The sequence below is a fragment of the Xyrauchen texanus genome, chromosome 6 (assembly GCF_025860055.1).
Source record: "Xyrauchen texanus isolate HMW12.3.18 chromosome 6, RBS_HiC_50CHRs, whole genome shotgun sequence".
In the NCBI taxonomy this organism is placed as follows: Eukaryota; Metazoa; Chordata; class Actinopteri; order Cypriniformes; family Catostomidae; genus Xyrauchen; species Xyrauchen texanus.
The window spans coordinates 15,080,492-15,108,223 of record NC_068281.1 but is presented as its reverse complement, the minus strand read 5'-3'; the positions used below and the strand labels follow the sequence as shown (position 1 = coordinate 15,108,223).

At 38.6% G+C, this 27,732-nt stretch overlaps 1 protein-coding gene and 1 long non-coding RNA gene across 3 annotated transcripts; both read left to right on the top strand.

The window, feature by feature from the left end:
- Positions 1–1,367: 1,367 nt before the first annotated feature.
- On the top strand, positions 1,368–21,163 carry LOC127645435 (translocation protein SEC62-like). Its single transcript, XM_052129053.1, is given in 9 exon segments — positions 1,368–1,438; positions 10,979–11,087; positions 11,215–11,320; positions 15,874–16,075; positions 16,207–16,302; positions 16,440–16,500; positions 16,704–16,823; positions 17,481–17,522; positions 17,525–21,163. Coding segments are annotated over 9 exon segments (1,200 nt in total). The 5' UTR covers positions 1,368–1,402; the 3' UTR covers positions 17,953–21,163.
- Positions 21,164–25,965: 4,802 nt separating this feature from the next.
- Positions 25,966–27,339, top strand: LOC127645753 (uncharacterized). 2 transcript variants are annotated; one of them, XR_007970799.1, is made up of 4 exons: positions 25,966–26,578; positions 26,663–26,733; positions 26,822–26,885; positions 27,004–27,339. It is a non-coding gene; the product is annotated as an uncharacterized LOC127645753 (long non-coding RNA). The 2 variants fall into 2 exon arrangements; XR_007970798.1 differs by having other exon boundaries at positions 25,966–26,733.
- The last annotated feature ends 393 nt before the right edge of the window (positions 27,340–27,732 follow it).

Sequence of the window (27,732 nt, the reverse complement as noted above, 5' to 3'; positions counted from 1 at the left end):
ATCATGGGCATTGTGCACTCTGTTTGTAGCAGATGACAGCGAACAGAGCGATGATTCACTTTTTAGCGAGTCACAAACAGGCTATATAGTTATGTAATTAAATAGCAGCCTTTCGTGGTTTAATAATAATTACTTTGAGTCATGTAACGACCAGCTTTCCAGATTGAGAAGCTACTGTCATAACACAGAAACACTTCAAAATAAAAGCTCCATCAAAAATAAAAGCTTTATTTAAAGGTCTTGTTAGTGGTCACTTTAACTATTGGAATAAACTAATCATGGCTGATTGTGAATAGTGAATTTCAACAATGGCATTTGTAACAGAGAACTATTGATTTTGAATGACGATGCATCCACACAACTAGGTGTCACTGTAAGTCCAGGATGAGTTTTTAAAGGAAAAAAGGACAAAAAAATCACTGCTGTATAGTTATGTAATACTGTATTCACAACACTGCTACTAGTAATGGTAATAATGAATCAATAGTAATTGTATTATATTTTAAGGGACAGTACACCCAAAAATGAAAATGCTCATCATTTACTCACCCGCATGTCATCCCTGATGTGTATGACTTTTGCAGAACACAAATGAAGATTTTTAGAAGAATATTTCAGCTCTGTAGGTCCACACAATGCAAGTGAATTGTGGCCAGAATTCTGAATGTTCAGATATCACATAAAGGCATCATAAAAGTAATCCATAAGCCTCCATTGGTTTAATCAATGTCTTCTGAAGCAATCCAATCAGGTTTGGTTGAGAACAGACCAAAATATTCTCAAAAGATCACAATCGCAGAGGAGACTGCTGTCAAGATTTATAGTGAAAAAGAGTTCCATTTTGGTCTGTTCTAACCCCAAAATTTTGGATTTTGGATTGTGCTGTGAGGTAAAATCACTGCATTTGATATAAAATAGTACAAAATTATGTATTATGTAGATCCATACAAGGCAAGTGAATAGATACCAACATTTTGAAGCTCCAAAGGCACATAAAGGCAGCATAAAAGTAATCCATACTCAAGTGGTTAAATTCTGAAGTGATATAATAAGTGTGAGTGAGAAACAGATAAATATTTTAGTCATTTTTTACCCATTCACTTGCATTGTGAAGACCAACAGAGCTGAAATTTTCTTTGTTTTTATTCTTCTGAAGAAATAAAGACATGCACATCTGAGACGACATGAGGGGGTGAGTAAATTAAGAAACAATTTTCATTTTTGGGATGAACTACTAGTCCTTTAATATGCACCGACCTCAAGATGGCAGTATTCCTGCAAACAAATTTGAAGCTGGCAAACGAAGAAGTGACTGATCGTGGTCTTTATGGTATTCTCGCGAGATTTCACCATTCCATGCTCCGTTCGTGACCACGTCAAGGGAACACAGAAGTTAGAAATCATGGCGGAGCGCAGGAGACACAAGAAACGAATTCAGGTACCAAATTTCACACAACGGTCGCAATCAGACCCTTAACTTTAGACCCTCGTTTGGTTTGTTGATCTAGTGTTTTGCTTTCCATTGCATACAGTTGAGCTTTGATCAGTTATTGTTGCAGTGCATTCAGATGGGAGGTGGATTATTTATCAGAGCTTGCGGGCGCAGTTTTTGCACTCCTGTTCGGTTATGCATGGCATCTTTTGGCAGGGATCTGAAGATTTATATACTTTTTTGATTGATTGGGTGTTATCTTGTCCTCGTTTTAAAGTGTCTTCCGTCTTAATAGTCGCTGCCTGGTGACACATTTGGCCATCTGAGTTCTGTTTGCTGGCTGTTCGCTTTAACCAGCTGTTGTCTGTTATGCATAGCGGATTTTTAACAAATACCACTCATACTACGTCTGCGTCGCTTCTTTACACACCGTTAAGCATTTCATGTTACAGTTGAGAACTGTTTGTGATATCTTGCAAGGGGAAACTTAAATGCCAGGCCTGTATATCGACCGTTAATCAATGTTTTCAATCAATGTTTATGAAAAGCAATACAATTATGACTACCATAATGAGAATGAAAATGCTAAATAAAACCTAAAAACACCCATGAGATTACGTTCTTAATTCGTTTACCACACAGAAACCTCCTTGCAATGTTCTGTGATCATTAGTTTATGGTTAAAAATAAAACCTTAAACGAACGTTCATGGAACGTAAGGAGTTGGTTCCAAAAAGATGACCAAATGAGATCCATACACTGTGGGAAAAACACGTTACAGTACTTCATACTGTTTTATGCATCACTCTTGTTTGAATAATTGCACCACATCATTATAAGAGTTGCTCATGGACGTTGTGCTAATGTGATCATGTGCTGTTCTGTAAGCAGTCCTCGTCTTGCAGGTGGGAAGCAATGCTGTGACAGTAGCATCGTCAGCCAAATGGCTCTCCAGATCATGCATCTGTGTCCATTTGCAGTGTGATTAGAGCCATTCTTCACTATATCAGTACTCAAATGCAAGGGCCACATTATTTGAATCAGCCACAGAGGGGCTGTGATTTAACCAAGTGACCTACCTACTTGGGCATTGTAGACACATTCAGATTAGGGCTGCAATTTTGATAATCGATTAATCTAACGATTATTAGCCTATTTGGCGATTATTGCAATGAGTAATCATTAGCTCTTAACCGATTATTCAGCTTGTGCCCCGACTTAAAATGTTGCATTAAACATGCTTACTAACAATAAAGAGGACCAAATCATATTTTTAAATACCTCTAAATGACATTCACTGAATTAAAGGTGAAAGAAAATCCTATTGCTATCAAGTGTTTTTGTCTTGTTTTCCATTTAAAATGGTCTAAAAATCCTTAAAACAAGCTACATTTACTTGAGAAGCAACATAAGATATTAAGACTTGCTTTTGGAGAATGTATCTTAAAATATAAGTGTATTTTGTATACGTGTATTTTTCTCTTGGTTATAATTCTGCGAGTGCAGGAAAAACTAAATATACTTGCATTCAAGATCTATTCTCTAAAAGCAAGTCTAAATATCTTATATGTTGCTTCTCAGGTAAATGCATCTTTTTTTAAAGGATTTTTTGATATTTTAAAATGTTATATTCAACATTCTCAGATAACAATTGTTTCTTCTGCAGTATAGCTGCTAAAGAAAATGCACGTTGTTTTAAAGGAGTTTTAGATATTTATATTGGAAAACAAGCCAAAACAAATCAAGTCACGAGCCATCACATTATAATCTAGTGCATTAAGCGTGCATGCTCAAGGGATGTGCTTCCCCGTGACAGAGTGTGCCTCATCTGTGCAGTTTCAATCTCTCCCCCTTAGATCGGGACACTTAGCGCAACTCATAGAAGAGGCGCTGACTGCACAGAGAAATGCCATTTTGTAGTTTACATGATATGCATCCGTATTATTTGAACTTTAATAAAGCTATAATGCATTAAATATATCTGCATTTAAGATATAACGCCGGGGTGTTTCCTTTAGAGAGCTCCGACTCCGCATATTCCACAACGAGAGTGCTTCTGAATTTACTTATTTGGTGTTTTTGCATTATAATTCCCTCATAATTTGTGATCTACATCACCTGAAGCTGTTTGTAAAGTTTAGAGTGCATCTGGACTGTGAGCTGTTTTCTTCCTCTCCTCAGTCAGGCGTGAAATGCAGTGCTGCTCTAGCGTGTCACCATTAGAGTTTCATATGATCTCATGTTACGTTAAATGAAATCAAACAAATATTCAACAACGAAAATTTTTGTCATACATTTTTTTGTTGTCGATTAATCGTTTCAGCCCTAATTCAGAGTGAACTCGTGGTCCGTTTTTGCTTCCGCAGTGCTTTTTTACAGTTGTAGCCTGCATCACATTAGCAGACTCAAAACAACTAAAAAACATTTTGGCTGAGGGTGTCGCACTTGGTGACTTGGTTTTGCTAAAAACTTTTTCTCTGCTGTCAGAGGTATGACACACTGGCTGATTCTCTCTCTGATTCTCTGTCATAGACTGTTGTGCCTCTGCTTTCTGATTTCATTTAGTGTAGGAGAAAAAGGCTTGGTGACAGAATCACTGTGGATTACATTCCACGTTTGTGATGATACACAGCTGAGTGCGATCGCAGATGAAAACTACCATATCAGCTTGATGTCTTGTCAGCAGTTCAGTAAAAGAAGAAGCTCACTTGTCACTTGATGAGAACACAAGACCTCGCCTCTGCGACAGAATGATTGTTTCAAGCATGCCTGAAACCTTTCAGAAATTGTTCTAAATTTTGTCTGAATTCAGACGGCACCACCGCCGTGTCATTTGACCTATACTATCAAAGTGCCGCTAGAGCGTTTTGAGATCAGCCGCCTAACAGAGCCGTTTATTCAGACACCTCCAGTTCAGCATAAATTGTCACAAATCTGTGTTTTTATAACAGTACATAATGTTTATATCATGTTATATTATGTTTATCCTAGTAATATCATGTTAATTAATAAAAAAAAACAAACATTAAAAACAAAACAAAAAATAGGGCTTGAAATAATCTTGTATATTATTGGACTTTATTGTACACACAGCAGTAACTCTATTAAGCAGCACAAAACCTTTTCAAATGAATATGGTTTCTGGTTATTCCATGTAAAACTTTTTGTGTGTGTGTCTCTCATGCAGGAGTGGTGTGTTTTCAGACGCTGTGTAAAGTTGAAAAGAACTTCACCTGTTATAACGCGTCCTGAGGCACATCTGTATTCGTGACTCTGCAGCTAGCAAGGACATGTTCAGTGTGAATGGCCCCTTAAATTCTCTCTATGTAGGCAACTTACCAGATTTTCTGGAATAGACAGAGTATAATGTAAGCGAAGTATTGAGTAATAAGTGCTGTATTGATAAGAGAGTCACTCTCCGTGATCCTTTATAACTCACATGTTTGTTAGTTTTTGCTCTTATGCAACAGGTTGAAATCCACTGTCATTGCTGTTTTGACCGTTCCTTACAGTGCTGCTTTGTGGCATGTTATGATCTTTAAAGAATTGTATTGTGTAATAGAAACCTTGTATGCACTATAAAGGACAAGTATACTGCCCTACAAAGCAAAAAGGCAGTAACTACGCAGAGTGCAGAACTGAGAAAAATGACTTTAAAGTTATCCTGTCATCCAGCCTAAGTAGTTGTAGGTAGATTATTGGACATGTGGCTGTTTTTTTTTACTTTATATTAGCTTATTCTTTGTACATATCAATCCTCATATTTAATTTGATATTTTACCCCTATTTTGCAGTTACTGTATTCTTGCTTTGTATTACTTACCAAAAACGTGGCACCATACCAAGGAAAAAGGCGGTAACTACAGATTCTCCAAAAACTATTTTGCCACAACTTGGGCTCTGGGTGTGTTATACACTGTATTTGAAATAATTGGAACCATTTGTTTTCCTGAACATGGATATACCAAACCCAAACTAATTTGACCATTTTAGGTCAATATTTTCCACCCAGAAGCTGTTCTGATGCTGAAACGGCTGCTTAAAGTCTCACATTGCTAAGCTGTGTCAAGGCCCAAATTGGGAAAATTTATTTTGAATAGGACCACATGCTTTTCTAGTTATTGAATATTTTTCCACCGCTGGTTGGATTATAACTTTGTGACATGAACAACAAAATGATGACATGGCATTGGCGATGATGTGAAGTTACAGAGGATAAAGTTACAGCTAGGAGCAGGGAGGATCAGCGGCAGGAAAGCAAAGCTATTTAAAACATCGCCTGTCAATTAGCATAATGCTATCTGAATGGACCTCTGAGAGGAAGTCCCGCCCTGGTGGCTGACAGGTGTTTATATTGTGATAGCCTAGCCTCTAAATGTTTAATCTGTCACTGTTACTTACCATTCTCCGGGTATTTTCTTTTCAATGCCATTTCGACCATCTTCTTTCCCGGCTTTGTGCCATCTCAAACAAAATTTGTGTGAAGTTAGAAGTGTGAAATCGCAAATGTTAAAACCATCCCGTGAGGATGCCGCGAAGGCAGCTGTGTGTGTTCACCATGGAAACAGTAACTTCACTGCGCAGCAACACGGTTATTTTTTGTTAGGTAAAACATAACAAGAATACAGTAATGGATGTTACTGTACTCTTGCTTTGTTTCACTAGGGCTTTTTGCAGTTACTGTACAAACGACTACCATTTTTCTCCAAAACGACACACATTTGAGATAAGATGTTTTGTCACATAACAAAGGATGCCTTGAATGTCATGAAAATGATAATAACTCATTTTTGACCAAAAATGCAGTTACTGCCTTTTTGTTTTGTAGGGCAGTATATACATTTGAAGTCAGAAGTTTACATACACCTTAGCCAAATACATTTAAACTCATTTTTCACAATTCCTGACATTTAAATGTAGAAAACATTCCCTGTCTTAGGTCAGTTCGGACCACTAATTTAGTTTAAGAATGTGAAATGTCAGAATAATAGTTGAGAGAATGATTTATTTCAGCTTTTATTTCTATCATCACATTCCCAGTGGGTCAGAAGTTTACATACACTTTGTTAGTACTTGGTAGCATTGCCTTTAAATTGTTTAGCTTGGGTCAAATGTTTTGGGTAGCCTTCCACAAATAATTTGCTGGAATTTTGTCCCATTCCTCCAGAAAGAACTGGTGTAACTGAGTCAGGTTTTTAGACCTCATTGCTCGCACACTCTTTTTCAGTTCTGCCCAAAAATTCTCTATTGGATTGAGGTCAGGGATTTGTGATGGCCATCTTGCCACAACTTTGGAGGTATGCTTGGTGTCATTGTCCATTTGGAATACCAATTTGCAACAGATCTTTATCTTCCTGGCTGATGTCTTGTGATTTTGCTTCAATATATCCACATCATATTCCTTCCTCATGATGCCATCTATTTTGAGAAGTGCACCAATGCCTCCTGCAGCAAAGCACCCCCACAACATGATGCTGCCACACTCATGCTTCACGGTTGGGATGGTGTTCTTCAGCTTGCAAGCCTCACCCTTTTTCCAAACATAACAATGGTCATTATGGCCAAACAGTTAAATTTTTGTTTCATCAGGCCAGAGGACATTTCTCCAAAAAGTAAGATCTTTGTCCCCATGTGCACTTGCATACTGTAGTCTGGCTTTTTGTTTATTGTGGTTTTGGAGCAGTGGCTTCTTCCTTGCTGAGCAGCCTTTCAGTTTATGTCGATATATGACAAGTTTTACTGTGGATATAGATACTTGTCTACCTGTTTCCTCCAGCATCTTCACAAGGTCCTTTGCTGTTGTTCTGGGATTGATTTGCACTTCATTTGCAAACCCGATTGATTGATTGATTGATTTGAAACCCGGGAGGGAGGAGGGATGCACTGTCGTGGAGTCCTCGCCGCTGCCATCCACCAGGGGAGCAGCCCTGGCCGTCTGCCTGGATCGCTGTCGGCCGCCGACAGCCGGAGGAACCGCTGCTGTCCACCGAGAAGTGGAAAAGCGGTTCCCTCCACCAGGGATCGGAGGGCTCGCTGACCTCCACTGTGGGAGGAGCGAGCTGTCATCCGCCATAGGGCGGAGGAGTGGTTGAGGACCGGGCGACAGTGTGTCCGGGAACAGGCGGTAAAGCTTTCTCTCTCTCTCATTCGCCGTTTCCCTCTCTCCACACCTACCCTCGTCTCTCCCCCAGGTTACCAGGAGGCGGGGTGGACCACCAGCTGACAGAATGTCCCGAAGGACAGCGTCTCCCCTCCAGAGATGGGGGGGAGGAGTAGGTCACTCCGGTGGTGCCCTGGCCTGAATCGGGCAGTGGAGGAATGTGATGAGGAGGAGGGTGTGGCCGGGCTGTTAGGGTGCAAAGTTGGTGCTGAATCAGCTGATAAGTGTTAGAGCGAGATAAAGGGGAGCCGGAGACACCAGTTCGAGAGAGAGAGAAACGCACATGGCTGCGTTTTGTGTGTCTGTGTTCATGTTTGTTTTGTTGTTTTAAGAGTTTTACCATTAAACTTTGTTTACTGTTCAGCCAGTTCCCGCCTCCTCCTTGCCCGTCCTTTATACTGTTACAGTTAGTAAAATTGTTTTAAATGTTGTCTTGGACACTGTTACCTAAAGGTGTGAATGCAGCATCATTCAAATACAATAGTTTTTAGTCACAGATGCCGTTGTAGAAATTCACTATTCACAGTCAGAAAGGATTCGTTTAATATATAAGTAATAAGTATCCAATAACAGGGTGGTTACAAATATAAATAGAGTAGAATTCGGCTGGTCGTGTGATCCTAACATGGCAGCAGCCCCATAAGGGGACTCCGATCCGCTTTTATAAGGTTACTAATAAAACTAGAGTATTTATCTCATATGAATGGACATTATGTACATTTCAAAAATACAATTCATTTATTTTAGAAGTTAAACTTTTTAAATGTGGAAAAAATAGCTGAGTGCACCTAAGTGTAATGACAGTTCGAGACAAGTATTAAGCAGTTTATCTTAAGTCAGCAGCCAGTACCACAACAATTGCTTAGACAACCAAACCATGAGCCCTAACTGTTAACAGAAGTTCAGGACCTTTCAAATTCAAAGTGTAATGCAAGACTAGTTCTTGTCTATCAATGCAGAGTTGAAACAATAAAAAATAATAAACATTTTGAACGTGTTGACCATTAAATCGCCTTATTTTTCAAGAAAATCAGGCAAACCAACATCTTGATTTCTCCCCTAAATCACATTGAATGCAAAACCACTGCATGATGTGACACAATAACAGCCAATCACAAGATATTTGATGTTTTATGTTTACAGTTATTTGAAGTGATATTTTGGACCAATTAGTTTTTATTAGGAATGCACCGATCCGATACCTGGATCGGCACCAGCACCGATGCTGACATTTTTAGACAGATTGTGTATCGGTCTGATGAGCCCGATCCAAATCCAAAACTGTGTATTAGTCAAGTTCATTATTGTGAAGCTCCAAAATTTACAAAAGAACCTGTGCCTTTTATTCAAACCAATTGAAGGCAAATAGCACTGGTAATTATCTATAGCTCCTTAAATTAATTCAGTTGAGACATAGTTTGTCTGCAGCACAGTACGAATTGAGCAAGCAATTTCAGCATATGGTTTACATGGCACAACAAACCACCTTCACATCAGTATGTTGAGCTGAGGATTTTTATTAGTTCAGATTCATTGACCAGTCAACTAAAGGGAGTTCCTGCTGCCAGCATGAAAGATTCAAGGCCCTGTGTCAGAAGGGATAGTTGGGTCAACTTCCTACATTGTTATTCTCCTATTCACTCTTTTGTAAGCACTGGCTTCTCAAGCCTGAAATTCAACAAATTATGTCTGCCTGTTTCACACTCTGGATACCAGAGAGTCTGCTGGTAATAAATAATAATAATACGTTTTATTTATATAGCGCCTTTCCAGAGCTCAAGGACGCTTTACAATAGACAAGCAACAATAAAGGCAGAGGACAAAGACAGCAGACAAAACAACAGCAGGTAGATAACAGTGAAGGTACAGAAAATGAGAAGGTTAGGTAGATGGGACAGCACACAGCGGAAAAAAAAAAAAAAAAAAACAAAACAAAAAAAAAAACAACTTAAGAGTTATAACATTCAGCAAATAAGTGAGTTTTGAGCATGGATTTGAATTCAGAGATAGTGTTAACAGAACAGAGTGATCGGGGTAGAGAGTTCCATATTTTGGGTGCTACAACACTGAATGATCTGCCCCCCATCGAAACAAGGCGATGCCGAGGGACGACGAGAAGGCTAGAGTCGGAGGATCGTAGAGAGCGAAGTCGGTGCGTAGGGGTGAAGCAGATTACAGAGATAGGAGGGAGCCAAGCCGTGCAGAGATTTAAAAGTGAGAAGGAGAATTTTGAATTTGATACGGTAAACCACAGGAAGCCAGTGAAGATCATGCAAAATTGGGGTGATATGTGCAGAACGCTTGGTGTGGGTGAGTATTCTGGCAGCAGAGTTTTGAATGTATTGCAATTTGGAAATGGAGCTAGCAGGAAGGCCAATAAAAAGTGCATTGCAATAATCGAGACGTGATGTGATAAATGCATGGATGACAGTTTCAGCGCCTGAGATACTGATGAAGGGACGGAGCTGAGCGATGCGACGTAGATGAAAGAATGCTGATTTAGTGATAGAATTAATGTGAGAATGGAAAGATAGAGAGGAGTCAAAGATTACACCAAGACTTTTAACAGTACTAGATGGTTTGATGTGAGAGCCAGCAAACTCGCAGGTGAAGTTAGTAGGAATTTTGTTAGTGAGTGACGGAGGTCCGGTAAAAATAATCTCAGTTTTGTCCATGTTAAGTTTTAAAAAATTTGAATGAAGCCAATCTTTTATTTCATGCACAAAAGCAGAGATTTTGTCAGTTGTGATAGATAGAGTCGATGTACAGGTAGTATATAATTGAATGTCGTCAGCGTAATGACATGATAATAAATGATAATTAAAACCATGACGGCGAAGGATCTGACCAAGAGGTATTATATAAATTATGAATAGTAATGGCCCTAAAACGGATCCCTGTGGGACACCTTGCTTCAGGGGGACAGTAGGTGAGTGAAAATCTTGAACTGAAATGTAGAACTGTCTATCAGAGAGATAGGAAGAAAACAAGAAAGAGCAGCACCAGAAATACCCACATCCAAAAGACGAGAAATGAGTAGTTGATGGGAGACAGTATCGAAGGCAGAGCTGAGGTCCAGCAGCAGGAGCATAGACAGAGAACCAGAGTCACCAGAGAGAAGCAAATCATTGAGTACCTTAACTAGTGCAGTTTCAGTACTATGTAGAGGGCGAAAACCAGATTGAAGAGGATAAGGCCATTTGTGATCAAATTGCAGATTATTGAGTGAATTATGAATTTTGCTGTGAACAACATACAGTACCCTCTTCTTGGTTAAGAACAATGGTACTCTGTCAGAAAGCACTGGAGAACTTTATTTGAGGCAGCAGTTAATGTTTTTTGCCATCAGTGTTTTTTTAAGATAAGAAATTAATCACATTTTTCAGGAGGTCAGTGAACCTACTAAGGAGGAGAAGGTGGTGGCCAAGTACCTGCGCTTTAACTGCCCCACCAAATCTACCAACATGATGGGACATCGAGTGGATTACTTTGTCGGTCAGTGTGCTTATTCCTACCTTCATTCACCACATCACTTTTTATCTAAGTATTTTTGTTAAGGCTTTAGCTATAGCAGTTCTCTTAGAAATGGCACTAAACAAAATGTTTGCTCTATTTTTGTCAGCCTCCAAAGCAGTGGACTGTCTGCTTGATTCAAAGTGGGCCAAAACCAAGAAGGGCGATGAATCTTTGTTCACAACCAGAGAGTCGGTGGTGGACTACTGCAACAGGTGCTTTCCAGAAACCTAGTCATTTTCTCCCTGTTGACAAGCTTTATTAGATTTTGATGCTTTTCAATTTGAAATATTCGTCATAATTACCAGTGTTTCCCTTAGGACTTTTTTCAGCAGTGTGTACTGTTGTGTACACATCCACAAGCCTGCAATGCCGGACCCGTATTAACGCATGTTGGTCAAAATATAGACTAAATCAGAGGTGTCAAACTCATTTTCTGCCTGGGCCACGTCATCGTTTATTTGTGCCCTCAAAGGGCCATTTGAATATGTGGCACCAGCACCTGCTTTGGTAGCACCCATGCAAATATTATTACATGTTATGTGCATTGAAATGCACATTTGATAGTACAACATTGATTTTGAGTTTGGGATGCTGATGAAAATTATGATATTAACAACAGAAACATCTGCTCTGCCCTTGTGCTGCTATGATTAAGCCGTGTTGATAACTGACCCGTGTAGTGCTTTTTCATTCCACTTTTGAAGCTAGCAAAATACGCTCCAAAACATACAGAAGATGGGAAGGCTCATTTAGATTCATGAGGAAAGTGCTAACTGATTATGCGGTGACGTCACTGTGAGTAAGTGCATGTGTGTGTATGGTGTGGTCCCTTTCACAGTGTAGAAAGCGCACAGCTGACTGGGGCTGGCAGGTGTTATATTGCGTCAAGAATATTAAATTAACCATGTGAAATCCCAAGAGCGGTGCTCATAATTCAGCAGTGGCGCAGTGCCGCTGCAAAATGCATATCGGGGAAACGCTGCATACATACAAATTTTTTAGTCAAAAATGATGATTTGATATGTAAACTAATGATTGTGATGGTCAGATGTTTTGGCCAGGCTGAAATATCTCGGCTCTTAAGGTCCATTCAACGCTAGTGAAAAAACTTTGAAGGTCTAAATAGCATACAAAGGCAGCATAAAAAGGACTCCAGTGATTTAAGCCATGTCTTCAGAAGCGATATTATAGGTATGGTTGAGAGAGAGATCCGTATTTAAGTCCTTTTGTGCTATAAAGTGCATCCAGAATGTATTCACAGCGCTTCACTTTTTCCACATTGTTATGTTACAGCCTTATTCTAAAATGGATTAAATTCACTATTATTCTACAAACAATACCGCATAATGACAACGTGAAAGAAGTTTGTTTGAAATCTTTGCAAATTTATTAAAAATAAAAAACAAAAAAAATCACATGTACATAAGTATTCACAGCCTTTGCACAATACTTTGTTGAAGCACCTTTGGCACCAATTACAGCCTCAAGTCTTTTTGAGTGTGATGCTACAAGCTTGGCACACCTATTTTTGGGCAGTTTCTCCCATTCTTCTTTGCAGGACCTCTCAAGCTCCATCAGGTTAGAATGGGGAGCGTCGGTGCACAGCCATTTTCAGATCTCTCCAGAGATGTTCAATCGGGTTCAAGTCTGGGCTCTGGCTGGGCCACTCAAGCAGGGGCGTTGCTAGGATCTTGATACATCGCTAGCCCAGTCCCTCACCACCCCCACCAGCTTTTGGTAACTACTACTTCTACTCATAGGCACATAGTAATAACCAATAATAATATAAATGGGGGGTCTGGGGGACCTCCCCCAGGAAATGTTGGCCATTAAACACTTCATTTCCTGCATTCAGGTGCATTTTTTTTAGCATTTTAAATGATTGGTAAAAAGATAGAATGCTTTATTTGTAGAACTGTAACAGCTATTCACAGAAACACAAATAAATAATACATGAATATTAAATAATTAATAATGTATCCTGAATTTTACTTGTAACATTGGATAATGGGAAAAGGTAGAGGTGACTTGTTGAGTCAGTGACATGAATCTAATTATCTATTAATCTAACCAAATTAACCTCAAAAACATGAAGTTTGGTACTGTTTTCCGAGCTCACTCACTTTGGGATTGTAGCCGAGGCCGTTTGCTGGCCTCAGGAGGTGGAGGACTGCCGTCTTGACGACGCTTAAAAAATTGCCGGATATCCATTTTTACATTAGACGTTTGGGCTAGTGAGTGACAGATGAATCTTGATGCAGTCTGCTGCTTCCTGCTGATTGGTCAACAAGACACCATGCTGTATATAGCTGGTAGTAGTCAATATCGATGCACGCGCATGGAGCGCATTATGAAAGACTTCGTCTTAGGTTTAAACAACCTATGAAACTATTAATGAACAATATGAAACTAAAACGACATAAGCTTAATTTAAAATGGCTTAGGAACTATCTATTTAGAGGTGGATAAACGCAATTTAGAGGTGGATAAACCCACTTTGGAGGTGGGTAAACGCTATTTCCGAATTTTGGGAGGTGCGTGAACGGCGCTTATGTGCGCTTAGCCTCCACTACATCCCTGAATAACGCTAATTTACACATCGTGTTTCAATCGCCAAATCAGATGTATAGGCTACTTCATCTACATTCCTCACGAGAAACGGATTATGGCTCACAAAATGGATTAGCTATAGGCTGAAATAGTAAGGTCCCACGTACTTTATATATACAGTACATGTTCTGCATTAATACCACAGTGAGTAACTTACAGGGCTAGTAAGTTAGACCAGGGTTTGCTTAAGAGCCTTCACCGACCTGAGCTTAATGATGAGGGAAAGGCCAGTAGATAACTCTTCTTGCCTCCCTCAGTATCGTTCATGACTCCTTATTTTACTTTTTAAAAAGTGTCTAATGTCCATAATAGCTACCACCAGAAGCCACAAACAACAATGACAGTCAAGCCCTAAAGCTGTAAGTTAACCGATGACTCTTTCAGGCTCTCTCCTCTGGTACGACTCTAAATACAAGCATTCTGTAACCATAGTAACTTTGATCTGCTTGAACACATTTTAATCGTCTTTAATACATGATTCGAAGGATAGATTAAAAGACCGGTACATTTTTTAAATAAATACAAAATTATTAAAAAATAATAATAATTATCAATAAATTCAATTTTTTGAGATCCGGGGCTATAAAAAAAAAACGCCCCGGATGCCCATGTCTAACGACGCGCCTGCACTCAAGGACATTCACAGAGTTGTCCAGTAGCCACTCCTTTGTTATCTTGGCTGTGTGCTTACGGTTGTTGTCCTGTTGGAAGATGATCTTCGCCCCAGTTTGAGATCTAGAGCGCTCTGGATCAGGTTTTCATCAAGGATGTCTCTGTACATTGCTGAATTCATCTTTCCCTCGATCCTGACTAGTCTCCACTGAAAAACATCCCCACAGCATGATGCTTCACTGTAGGGATGGTATTGGCCAGGTAATGAGCGGTGCCTGGTTTCCTCCAGACATGATGCTTGCCATTCAGGCCAAAGAGTTCAATCTTTGTTTCATCAGACCAGAGAATTTTGTTTCTCATGGTCTGAGAGTCCTTCAGGTGCCTTTTGGCAAACTCCAGGCAGGCTGTCACTGAGGAGTGGCTTCCGTCTGGCCACTCTACCATACAGACCTGATTGGTGCAGTGCTGCTGAGATGGTTCTCCTCTCTCCACAGAGAAACGCTGGCGCTCTGTCAGAGTGACCATTGGGTTCTTGGTCACCTCCCTGACTAAGGCCCTTCTCCCCCGATCGCTCAGTTTGGCTGTGCGGCCAGCTCTAAGAAGAGTCCTGGTGCTTTCAAACTTCCATTTACAGATGATGGAGGCCACTGTGCTCATTGGGACCTTCAATGCTGCAGAAATTGTTCTGTTCCTTTGCCCAGATCTGTGCCTCGATACAATCCTGTCTCGGTGGTCTACAGACAATTCCTTGGACTTCATGGCTTGGTTTGTGCTCTGACATGCACCGTTAACTGTGGGACCTTATATAGACAGGTGTGTGCCTGTTCACATTGTCATTATGGGGTATTGTTTGTAGAATTTTGAGGAAAATAATGAATTTGATCCATTTTGGAATAAGGCTGTAACATAACAATGTGGAAAAAGTGAAGCGCTGTGAATACTTAACGGATGCACTGTAAATTCTCCCTCCCGGCAAAAACAAAAGAGGAATTTGGAAATGATAGTGTACATTTATAGAAAAAAGAACTTGCATATTGATATTTGTCTCACCCACACCTATCAAATTGCTTCTGTAGATATGGATTTAACCACTGGAGTTTTATGGATTACCTTTATGCTGCCTTTATATGCTTTTTGGACCCTAAAAGCTTTAGTCAGCATTCATTTGCATTGTATGGACCAACAGAGCTGAAATATTCTTTGAAAAATCGGACATATCTGTGATGGCATGAGGGTGAGTAAATTATGAGAGAATTTACATTTTTGGGTGAACTATTTCTTTGATCATCTGATCATTTGAGATTATTATCATTGACTAATAACTTTGACTGATTTTGTCAGTTCCAAATTCTAGTGAAGGATTTGTTAACCATACACTTTTAATTTTTTACTAAATATTAGAGTAAAAATAGAGGGAATTGAGTAAATATTGTGTGAAATTTGCATTTAATTTATGAATGTTTTTGTACTTCCTATTTGCTGTCATTAACAGTTTAAAAAAAATTATCAACTGACCGCTAATTCAAACACTTACATTCCTCAGGCTTCTAAAGAAACAGTTTTTCCACCGAGCCCTGAAAGTGATGAAGAAGAAGCCAGAGAAAGATGTAAAGAAAGAAAAGGAGAAGGAGAAAGAAAAAGAGAAGGCTAAAAGTGACAGCGGCAAAGAAGAGGAGAAAAAGGGCAAAAAGGAGAAAGACAAAAAGAAGGATTTTGAAGCTGCAGACACAAAGAAGGACAAAAATGTATGACTGGAATTTCTGACAACACAATCAAACCTGTGTCCTGTTTCACAGTAGTCAACTAAAGTAGATCTTTATGGTTACGTGCATATCAAAACTTGGCTTTTAACATATTTTTGTTTCTTAATGTTTAGGATGACAGTCCAGGATCGCCAAAGAAGAAGAAGGATGTGAAAAAGAAGTTCAAGCTAGAACCTCATGAGGACCAACTGTTCTTAGATGGAAACGAGGTCAGAACTGCATTCTGAGAATAATAGATAACATATGCTTTAAATCTTGCATGCAGAAAGTATTTGCCAAAGAAAAACTCAACTATATGAAAATGCACATATTGGGCATTGTTTTTATTGCTTTGTCTTTTCTGCAGGTGTATTTTTGGGTTTACGATCCAGTCCATTTTAAAACCTTTGCCATGGGATTGATACTAGGTAGGATCAATTCCAGTGGTCTGCAACCTTTTTGACATGAAGTGTCATGTCAGTTATTCATTTTTTAATGCTTAACCTTCCATCTGCCAATGGTGGCATGCATGATTAAGGTTGCTGATCCCTGATGCACTCCAGTGATTGAGCAATTCTATGTGTTTCTGTATGTTTCCATTACTCATTCAAAGCTTTGTGTTTGTTTGCAGTCATTGCAGTTATTGCAGCCACTCTGTTCCCGCTGTGGCCCGCTGAGATGAGAGTTGGTGTGTACTACCTGAGTGTGGCGGCAGGGTGCTTTGTTGCCAGTATACTTCTGCTGGCTGTTGGTACGAGTTCTAGACATTACATTGTTGTTGTTTGGAAAGAAAAATTCTTATCCCTAAAGATTGTATACTTTCAATGGAATTTTACACACAAGAGCTGTGCAGATACATTCATGTATTGAAATATGTGATAAACTTTCTAACAATATTGCATCAAAAACTTTTTTTTTTATTATATGTGTGCTGTCAGTCGATGAAATATTTATTCGTGATTTAATCGCATTATTTTTCATAGTAAATAATGATTAATCACAGATTTCAAAGTGCTTAAATTTGACTATATAAACAAGACAGAAATGCACTAAAATATCACCAATTCAAATTCAAGTGGTAGGGTGAGTAATTGAAAAAACAGGTTCACGTATTCATTGCAAAGGGCGTTAATTCTCTTAAACCTTCATTCTCCAAAATATTAATCATGGAATTTGTGTTGTCCATTTATAGTAAATACTTTTTCTAAAGACAATCTAAATCCAGAACTAAACAGGCCTAGATTAGAGTATTATAAATTATCCTATCTTAAAAAAAAAAAGGTATTCACTACAAGGGCCCACGTTATAAATATCTACTACACACTCCTATTGCTTGTGACAGTACAGTGTTACTACCTCTTCTATCAAATGCTCATTTCTCATTCTATGCTTTAATTTACCTTTACAGCTCGCTGCATCCTGTTCCTGATCATCTGGGTGGTGACCGGTGGCGTCACCACTTCTGGTTCCTACCAAACTTGACTGCAGACGTGGGCTTTATCGACTCTTTCCGGCCTCTCTATACGCACGATTACAAGGGTCCACGTGCCAACTCAAAAAAATCAGGTAGTGACAAATCCGAAAACAAGGGCACAGATTCCAGCAAAGTGCAGAAATCAGACAGCGAGAAGAAAGACGGCGAAGAGGAAGAGGATGAGGAAGACAATAAGGATGCGGGCAATGGCGAGGGGAGTGAGGAAGCGGGTGCAGAACGTCAATCTGACACAGACAGTGACAGACGAGAGGAGGAAGGATCGCAGCACAGCAACGGCAACGATTTTGAAATGATCACCAGAGAAGAGCTGGAACAGCACACAGAGGAAGAGGAAGAAGAGGAGGAAGAGCAAAGCAAGACAAAGCCCTTGACTGTTCAAACATAAACTTTCGGACTCACGCCCACACACATAATCCCATGCTCCATGTGGACCTGCTGATGTTCTTCTGGCATGTTCAGGAGACTTTTCCCATTTCTGTTCTGGCTGAGATCTTCCTCTATGAAAACAGACAGGCTTAAAGGTTAAATGAGAGAAGACCTTGCAAATACTAGAAGCAAAGGCTGTTTTGTTTCCATGAATATGCTTCCCCACTTTAGATGCAAGCAAACACATTTGGATCATGTATGTCTCCCTAAACAACTGGTTTACACCTTCACCTTTCCTCCTATTGTGTTAATGTTATCTAATGTCAAGGCGTTTTGTTTTAGAAACATGTCAGTAGTGTTAAGTGTTTGAGAAGGACTGGAAAGGTGAGCTTTCAGAATGGTCTTTAAACCACATAAAGTTTCACTTTTCAGTCAGAATGATTTAAAGAATTAGTTCACCCAAAAATGAAAATTCTCATCATTTATTCACCCTTATGCCATCCCAGATGTGTATGACTTTCTTTCATCGGCTGAATTCAAATGAAGATTTTTAGAAGAATATCTCAGCTCTTTTGGTCCATACAATTCAAGTGAATGGGTGCCAAAATGTTGAAGCTCCAAAAATCATAAAAGTAATCCATAAATTCCATTGGATAAATCAAAGTCTTTAGAAGCTATATAATGGGTCTGGATAAGAAACGGATCAATATTTAAGTCCTTATTTTACTATAAATTCTCCTCCCTGCTCAGTCAATCTCCACTTTAACTTTCACGTTCTTCTTGTGTTTTTGGTGATTCACATTTTTCATGCATATTGTCCCCTACTGGTCAGGGAGAAGAATTTATTGTAAAATGGATTAAATATGGATCTTTTTCTCACCCACACCTATCATATCACTTTTGAAGATATGTATTAAAACACTGGATTTGTATGGATTGCTTTTATGCTGCGTTTATGTACTTTTTGGAGCGCCAACATTTTGCCATCTATTCAGTTACATTGCATTCAAAGCTAAAATATTCTGATGAAAATCATAATTTGTGTTCTGAAAGTCATACACATCTGGGATGGCATGAGGGTGAGTAAATGAGAGCATTTTCATTTTTGGGTGAACTATACCTTTAAGATCTGACACTTTATTATTCCATGTTGGCGCTTTGTTTTTTACCACGTAATAATAAATTGGATCATTTGAAAGGACCAACATTTTGTCACATAATAAGTGTTACTATTATTCATTTTAATCACAAATCTGAATAGTTTTTGACCCGTCACATTTCTGAGGAACACTTGGAGATCTTGCTTGGCTTGGGAGGCAGTTGTATTTGCGTGCACTTGTCACACGGTCTGTTGCACATTGCAATAGAACTTTATGATCCTGATAAGAAATAGTCATTGTTCACGGAAACAAAGAGAAATTGCTGCAGTATCCTTGATACAGATGTTTTTTGAAACATCCCATTAGTAATCATTTGGACTGCATTCAGAAGAGGAAACTACACCCACATTTGTGCCAAATTATGCAGATATTGATGCTTTTTCATATGCATAGCACATACAAATTATGACCAAGTCACTTTGATTAGCTGCCAGATAAATACAGTTCAAACATGTCATGCCTCATACAGTATGTCCCCTCTCCTGTTAAAAGGATAATTCACCCAAAAATGAAAATTCGGTCATCATTTACTCACCCTCACATTGTTCCAAATCCTTATGACTTTCTTCCATGGGAGCTGTTTGGCAAAATTGTGTGTGACAGAATTTTAATTGAGGTGAACTATCCCTTTTACTATAGCAGATTAGCTGAATACATTCTTAGTCGAATCACACATCATTGTATCTTAGCCGCTGTTCATTCACACTTGGTACTTCACATCCGGTGTGCTAACTTTAATGTTGATTCTCTGCGATAAATCTTACTTACCTGATGGACTGTGGTCCAAAATAGCTTGTTAGTTAGTTAGTGTGCATTCTAATAAGGGCTGAGGTCCAATACTATCCTTAAATAGGGTTGCATACTATTGACTGGAGTATTCTTTTACATTAGCTGTTTTCTTTTTTTTTTACTCATACTGAAGATGATATTTAAGAGATTAAATACAAATGTATAATTTATATATGGATTCTATAAATCTGCCAGATATGTTCATGCCAGCAGTTCGGTGATCCACTCTGTTCAACATGAACTGTACTCTATTTTATAATGTCAGAAACCCAGGTTTTTCATTTTAGCATTTTATACATATATTCCAATCCCCAATAGGCTAAATGTTTTCCATGCCGAAGACTTTGGAATGATTGTTTCTGGAAAATTTATTGGATTTAGGATACAGAAAACATTTTATTGCAGATTCATTTTGTAGTTACCTAATGCTCTACTGACATGTCATTTTTAATGCATGGACTGTTGGTGTTTATCAGATGCATACAAGAGATTGGAAACACTTGTTTTACCTCAAAAAACCCTTGTTAAAGCTTCCTTTCAAATACAAGGTCATCTTAAGTTCAACAGGAGCACACAACTCCTTTTGCTACAGTGAAGATCTCAGTCCTTTTTTCTTCAAATGGTATGAATCTTTAACCATGTCTGAAAGTAGATGATCTTGTCAGTTAAACCCCAGGAGGGGTCACACTTTAGTGTTCCTTTAGAAATACTATGTATGTCCTCAATATTCTTCGTCATTGACTTTGAAGACCTGGATAGACTGGGCACACACTTACATGGCAGTTTTACCTAATTAAGGGCGTATGGTTTCTTTTTGTTTTCTGTTTCATTGTCTCAAAGATGCTGATGAGTTTTTTTTTATTCACAAGAAATTTCATTGGGTGTTGCTACACAGTGTCAGTCTGTTATGTACAAATGTATTGTTAAAACATGCTGTATTGCAGCATATTTCTAAAGAGGGAATCCCATTTATCTTTTTTTTTTTTTTAATCTGGTCAGCTTGTCCAACTAATTAATTGTCCGTATTTGGATCAATATTGAGGACTGTCTTTTTTGCAATATCTTGAGTATAATTTAAGTGTCTGTCAAAAGTATATCTGTATCCTTTCATTGCAATAAAAATGCAGGACGCAAGCTATTTGCATTGTTTTGCAGTTGTAAACCATCACTGTACTTAATTCAGTAATGCAGTTCATTGTTTCACAACAATTTTCTACTAGATGTGCAACTATTTTATCACACGTCACAACACCGAGAATTCAATAAAAGCCACTATATCCTGATTAAATAATGAAGGTATAGTCCTGTGTTTTATAATTGTAATAGTTACAATAAATACATACTGTATATAATCATTACATTTTTCCAATTAAGCATGGACAATTCGCCAAATATTTTAATTCTGATGTACCCTCATGATGTTTAAAACCTAATGACTTTTTTTCTTCCATGGAAGTTACACTCACCCAACACTTTATTAGGAAATCCTGGACACCTATTTATTCATGCAATTACCTAATCAGCCAATCGTGTGGCAGCAGTGCAATGCATGTAATCATGCAGATACAGGTCAGCGGCTTCAGTTAATGTTCACATCAACCATCAAAATAGGGGGGAAAAATTTGATCTCAGTTATTTGTACCTTGGCGGGATTGTTGGTACCAGACAGGCTGGTTTGAGTATTTCTGTAACTGATGATCTCCTGGGATTTTCACGCACAACAGTATCTAGAATTTATTTTGAATGGTTCCAAAATTAAAAAACATCCAGTAAGCAGCAGTTCTGTGGACAGAACCGCCTTGTAGATGCAAGAGGTCAGCGGAGAATGGCCAGACTGGTTCAAGCGAGACATATCCAACTGCAGACCCGCAGCACCACCAGTTTCAGAACCCCAGCGCCAGAACCTGAAGTGAGGGGCGGAGTTATTGACAATGAGACAAGCATGGCGGAGAGCATGGTGAGTTGTGTAACGTTGTCTAACGTTTTTGAAATCATATGGTGAAAAATTATCGCATATATGAAGTTCAGCGTTTATCTGCTAAATATTTAATTTGTGCATAACTTTATCATCTTATTGAAGCTTGAATATGTTGTCATACTTTATTGTATTAAGACATTGTTTTGATATAATTAAACCAATGATTGGTGTGGTGGTGTTTTTATTTTAATTTTTTAAAGTTGTTAAATACGGAACAAGGAAGAATTTTATTTAATTTGACGTTTACAGAGATAATGTATGGGCTGAAATATGTGCCACCAGAAACTGAATTTGAACCATTTATATTTGAATTTGAATGGCTAAACTTGAATAATTGCATTGAAAAACTGAATTTGAATCACATAATTTGAAATTGTATTGTTTAATTAAAATTGAATTTATTCAAAAACTGAATCTGAATTGTATCATTTGAAATTGAATTTATTCGTTTGGAACTGAAGTCCAATAAAATTTGGTCCTCACTGAAAATTAAACTCTCTATATATCTTCACATTCACTTCTCACAATTCAGATTCAGTTCTCAAATTCAATTTCAAGTTACTGAGACAGACATCCGGGTAGTTGGAGGATGAAGGAAGAGCAATCGAGCGCAGATCGATAGATAGCGTTCATTGGCGCACAGGACTCCTCTTGGGCCAATCAGCACCAATGTTTTGGAGCACAGTACGTTACCCGCCATGAAACAAAGAAGAAGTGCTTGCCTGACTTGACCACCACCACCATGGATTCGGCTGGGACAAATACGGTAATGATTTTTTTTTTTTTTACGATCTAACGATCTTTTGTTTAACTGTTGTTAATGTTATAGCTATTTTGTAGAAACGGGAAATTAAATCTTTCTCCCGACGTTGCAAACAGTAGCTATAATCCCACGTTTTTATGGTAGCCTACTAGCTCTTATAACAACATTTTTGCCTGGTGTTTATTATTTCTAAGCGTTTGCCTCTTCCTCCGGTGAAAATGTTGTTGCAAACGTAGCTAGTGTTAACCCGCCAAGTAGACTGGTCATGTCTTCAGTGTGATTTTTTTCCAGATAACTTCTCCTCGTGGTTGTCATTGTCAGAGTAACGTTACTGAGAGGGAGAGAGAGAGAGTAGTAAGCGTGTAAGTTATGTGTCGCTGTGTTTGGCAGGTGCTAGCATAATGTAAGGCCATAAACTTCAGGGCAATTACACCATAGCTCTAGCCCTATTCATTTGAATTGAATGCATAAGTTAGTTAATTCTGTTTGACTAGAACACAAAAATAGCACATTTACACTTCGAAAGAAAGCGATACAGCTTCCTGCACAACAGAGCAGTGCAAGTGGCTGATGCCATCACATGTAAAAAAGGTAAGGTGACACTGTATTTTTTTGGACACTGTAACTGTAGGCTAAATTATGATGTTAAATTAATGTTTATATTGTGCCCCTTTGGTTACTTAATCAGGCAGATTGCTTGTCTTCATCTAGCCTACATTTCATCTTCTTTTAGGGGATTTTCATTATATTCCATCATACCTAATGTTGGGGATTATTAAATTATTTCTATTCTATATTCTGCCTTAACATGTGTAGCTTGTGACAATGTGGTCAGTCACAATTTCCCTGTTGGACAAAGAGAAGCTAAGACAGCAAAGACCCACATAAACACAGTTTGGCATCTCAATCCTGTGATGATAGCCTTACCTGTTTTGCTCACAGCCATAGGATAAACGCCAGATTTATACTGCATATAGATATGTTATGGTTAAGGACCACAGAAATGTGGACTTAATGATCTTCTTTGTGTTAACTTATTTTCAGATTCCTGCTGCTCCAGTAGCTCTGATCGACTTCTCTGCTAAAGCCAAAAAAAAAAGCTTGACCGTTCTATTGATGGCAGGACAACTGAAAACCAGGTTGGGAAATCAATTTCATGCCCAAGAGTGAAGAGAGGGTCAGAAACATATGCTAGTTTTTTGAGACTTTAAGCAAAAACTGTCCAAGGAGTGCAGCACTGATGGCTAGGGAGCCTTACTACAAAGAATTCATCCCCAAATCTAGTATGCTTCCTAAAACTGTTCTTGAATACAGAACACCAGAGACTCTGCAGCTACCCCCAAAGAGCTTGGAGAGCTATGCCAGGTATTCCAGCTAGAAGAGCTCATCATGTCCCAGGTCCAGGCTGTAGAGAGGGCAACTCGAAGTCAGAGTGCAAGCAGGATTTGGTTTAGGCAAAGAGCTGGACGCATAACTGCTTCCAAGCTGAAACAAGCTATTAAGACCAACCCCAGCAACCATCCAAGAGCTTGATCAAGGCCATATGCTACCCAGAAGCATATAGGTTCACCACAGCCGCTACAAGGTATTTAGGGTTTGAATTAGGGTAAGGCAGAGGTAAGGCCTCGTGTAAACAGTGTTTATGTCCAGAAAAGAAACACTGACAACAGAGGGTATAATTTGGATAAAAAGAAGCTTGTCTATTAAGTAAATGTATCTTACTGGTGGAATATTAAATGAAATGTATAGTAACACATTGCTTTGGTGCACGTTAGTTATTAGTTATAGGGTTATAAGACTATGGTTATGCAGGAGTAGAACTAAGTATAGGGGTTAGGAAATGGCATTTAAATCACTGAACTGGATCTACACATCCAATAATAAGTAATCATTTCCTTTTCATGTTTTGCATGTGTACTGTGTACAGTTATGGATGCAAACATGAAGCACAAGCCAGAGGAGTCTATGAGAAGCTGATGGGTCGGGAGCATGCAGGCTTCTCCTGTATGGACAGTGGTCTCTGGCTGAACCCCAAGTGGCCATACATGGGGTCCTCCCCTGATGGGATTGTTGTTTGTGACTGTCACGGAACTGGCATCTGCAAGATTAAGGTAATATTACAGTCTCTGTTGTAGTAAAGTCCCTAAATCTCGAGACTGAGTCGTGTCTCAAGTCCTAAACTGAGCAAAAAGGCAGAAAATATATTTGTTAATCTATTGTTCACGTGTCCTTCTCTCTGTGATTTCAATGTCCACACTCTCACCAAGATGAAGCCAATCTGCGCTTGTGTGCTGGGGAAAAGGGCTTCTGCCTCATCAATGATGGGGATAATGTCATGCTGGACCGGACTCATGACTACTACTACCAAGTTCAGGGACAGCTTCACATTGTAGACGCTGAGTACTGTGATTTTGTTGTGTGGAACCACAATGACATTTTTGTTGAAAGGATTTTGCCCGATGATGTTAGGCTTTTTTAGAAACGGTATACTTCCAGAAATACTGGGACAGCAAGTTACAAACTCACATGTGTAATGTAATGAAAGGATCCAGGCACTCTTGAAAGTGGGCTGTGTGATATTGCTGTTATATCAATACGGTTGTATGAGACAAGATTACATTTTGACTATTGTTATGAGTGTGGTCTTTGTGAGTTCTGGCTGTTGTATAATTTAAATGAAAAGATTAAATGCCATTGAGAAGACAGAATTATACATGGTGGTTTATTTACAAGATTAGATTTTTCAACAATTGTTATAATAACAAGAACATGGTGTGCAATAACAGATTAGAATCCATTTCATTACATATAATACATATAGCCAGTACAATTGGACTAGTGGATAAAAGTATTACACTTGTTGAAAACATATTAACAGACTGATATGTGTCGGGGCTCAGGTACTACTACTCCCATGTCCTCTTACTTATCATCATCAGAGCCAAGAAGCAGGGATCAGGTATTGGACAGTACATGTGTGAGGGCTCAGGTACTGGACTGACTGATTATTATCCCTCTCCCTCCTCCTTACTCCAATGGGACAATAGACTCCGAAAGATTAGACAAGCGCTAGGGCAACCTAAAAAGCCCCAATCAAGTCCATATTAGACTACCGGTAACTTAATAAGCATTACTAAGTAAATGAGCATTTAATGACAACCTAATGCTATATAAACACAGACACAAAAAACACGTTGGCTAGCTAACATACCTCCAACGAAGTGGTCGCTGCAGACACGGGCATTAACAGACTCTGCTCCTCCCGACCGCAGACGTACGTTAAAAATCAACTTTTTACATTTCTCACCTTTATGAGTGACAATCTTCGGTACTCTATAAAAACCCTTTCCCTTTTCTCGATTAGAACGATTGGAGCAGCCGTAAACTACACAAAACATTGGCATTTTGCCAGACGGCAGATCCTCAGCTATTTAACTTCCTGCCCTCCATCTGAATTGCGCGCTCTCGCGATGCAGCAGCGTGACGTCACGTGAAACCAACCTATGAACGCTATCTATCGATCTGCGCTCGATTGCTCTTCCTTCATCCTCCAAATACCCGGATGTCTGTCTCAGTAACTTGAAATTGAATTTGAGAACTGAATCTGAATTGTGAGAAGTGAATGTGAAGATATATAGAGAGTTTAATTTTCAGTGAGGATCAAATTTTATTGGACTTCAGTTCCAAACGAATAAATTCAATTTCAAATGATACAATTCAGATTCAGTTTTTGAATAAATTCAATTTTAATTAAACAATACAATTTCAAATTATGTGATTCAAATTCAGTTTTTCAATGCAATTATTCAAGTTTAGCCATTCAAATTCAAATATAAATGGTTCAAATTCAGTTTCTGGTGGCACATATTTCAGCCCATAATAATGTTCCTTAATTTTTGCTGTTTTCCAGTATGCTCTACATCTTGTCTTGGGAGCACCCTTTGATTTTACATCTGTAAGTAATTACCAGTTCAAGTAATTGACCTTTATGATGTTGTAGCAGTTGAAATATCAAGATTTCTCTATTTTTGTCTTCCAGTGCGACTTTCCAAACATACGGAGATGGTGGGCTCTTATTCTTCTGGAGAACTTTGGGGTTTTCTCTGAAAGGTAGATACTGGACATTTACTCCAGCCCACCGTTACATTTGCACCCTCTTCTGATTAATTTTAAATTAACCAAGATATATATATTCCAGTGCAGAAACCCTACAAGAGTCCCTTCCATGTGAAGAACAAGCTACGCTTAGCAGCAGTGAGGCGGTGTGTGTGTGTGTGTGTATATATATATATATATATGTATATATAATCTCTTAACATATAATACATTTATATGTCACATTTATAAAGTCACATTTTCCTTTAATATTCTGTAATGAAGTAGCTCCCAATAATCCGGCACATGAAAGAAGCTGTGAAATGGCTCCATTCCAACAGCCATCTGCTCAGGGGTCCAGTGGCAGAGCCTCTTTTCATTCGAATGAAAGAAGACCACAAGGAAAAGGCCCGCAACAATCTCCTGGAACAGTCAGAAGCTTCCAGAGAGCCCTTTCTATTTCATTTTGTGTTCAGGGATGACATGGAGTTATTTTTACAAGAATATAAGGACAAAATGGGCCTGAGAGTGAATTCCTCATTTGATACATTTTAAGTTTAATTTATACAGGATTGTCATGATAAAATGGGCCTAGGGGTGAATTGGTCATTTGTTGTATATATTTTTATTGTTTCTTTTAAAATGATGCTTAATTTTCTCTCTTTTTAGTTTTTTGACATGTTTTATTTTACATAAAGAAAAATGCATGCTGCACATGTTCTTGTGAAATAAAGTATATTTTATATAAAATACCCATAAGTTTCAAGCATTTTTTTTCACCATCATGATCAGGAAGTAACTCTCATAATACAATGAAACGGATAACTATATACAATTATATTACACAAGATCAATGTTTTAAAATGCTTATTGTACTGTACCTTAAAGAATCATTATAACATACGTATAAAGTATGATGTTTCATTTGTAATAAAAGCAAAGTACTCTCCAAAACGTTAGGTGGCGCTACTTGGTTTAGAACGTAAGCTCCGCCCCTCACTTCAGGTTCTGGCG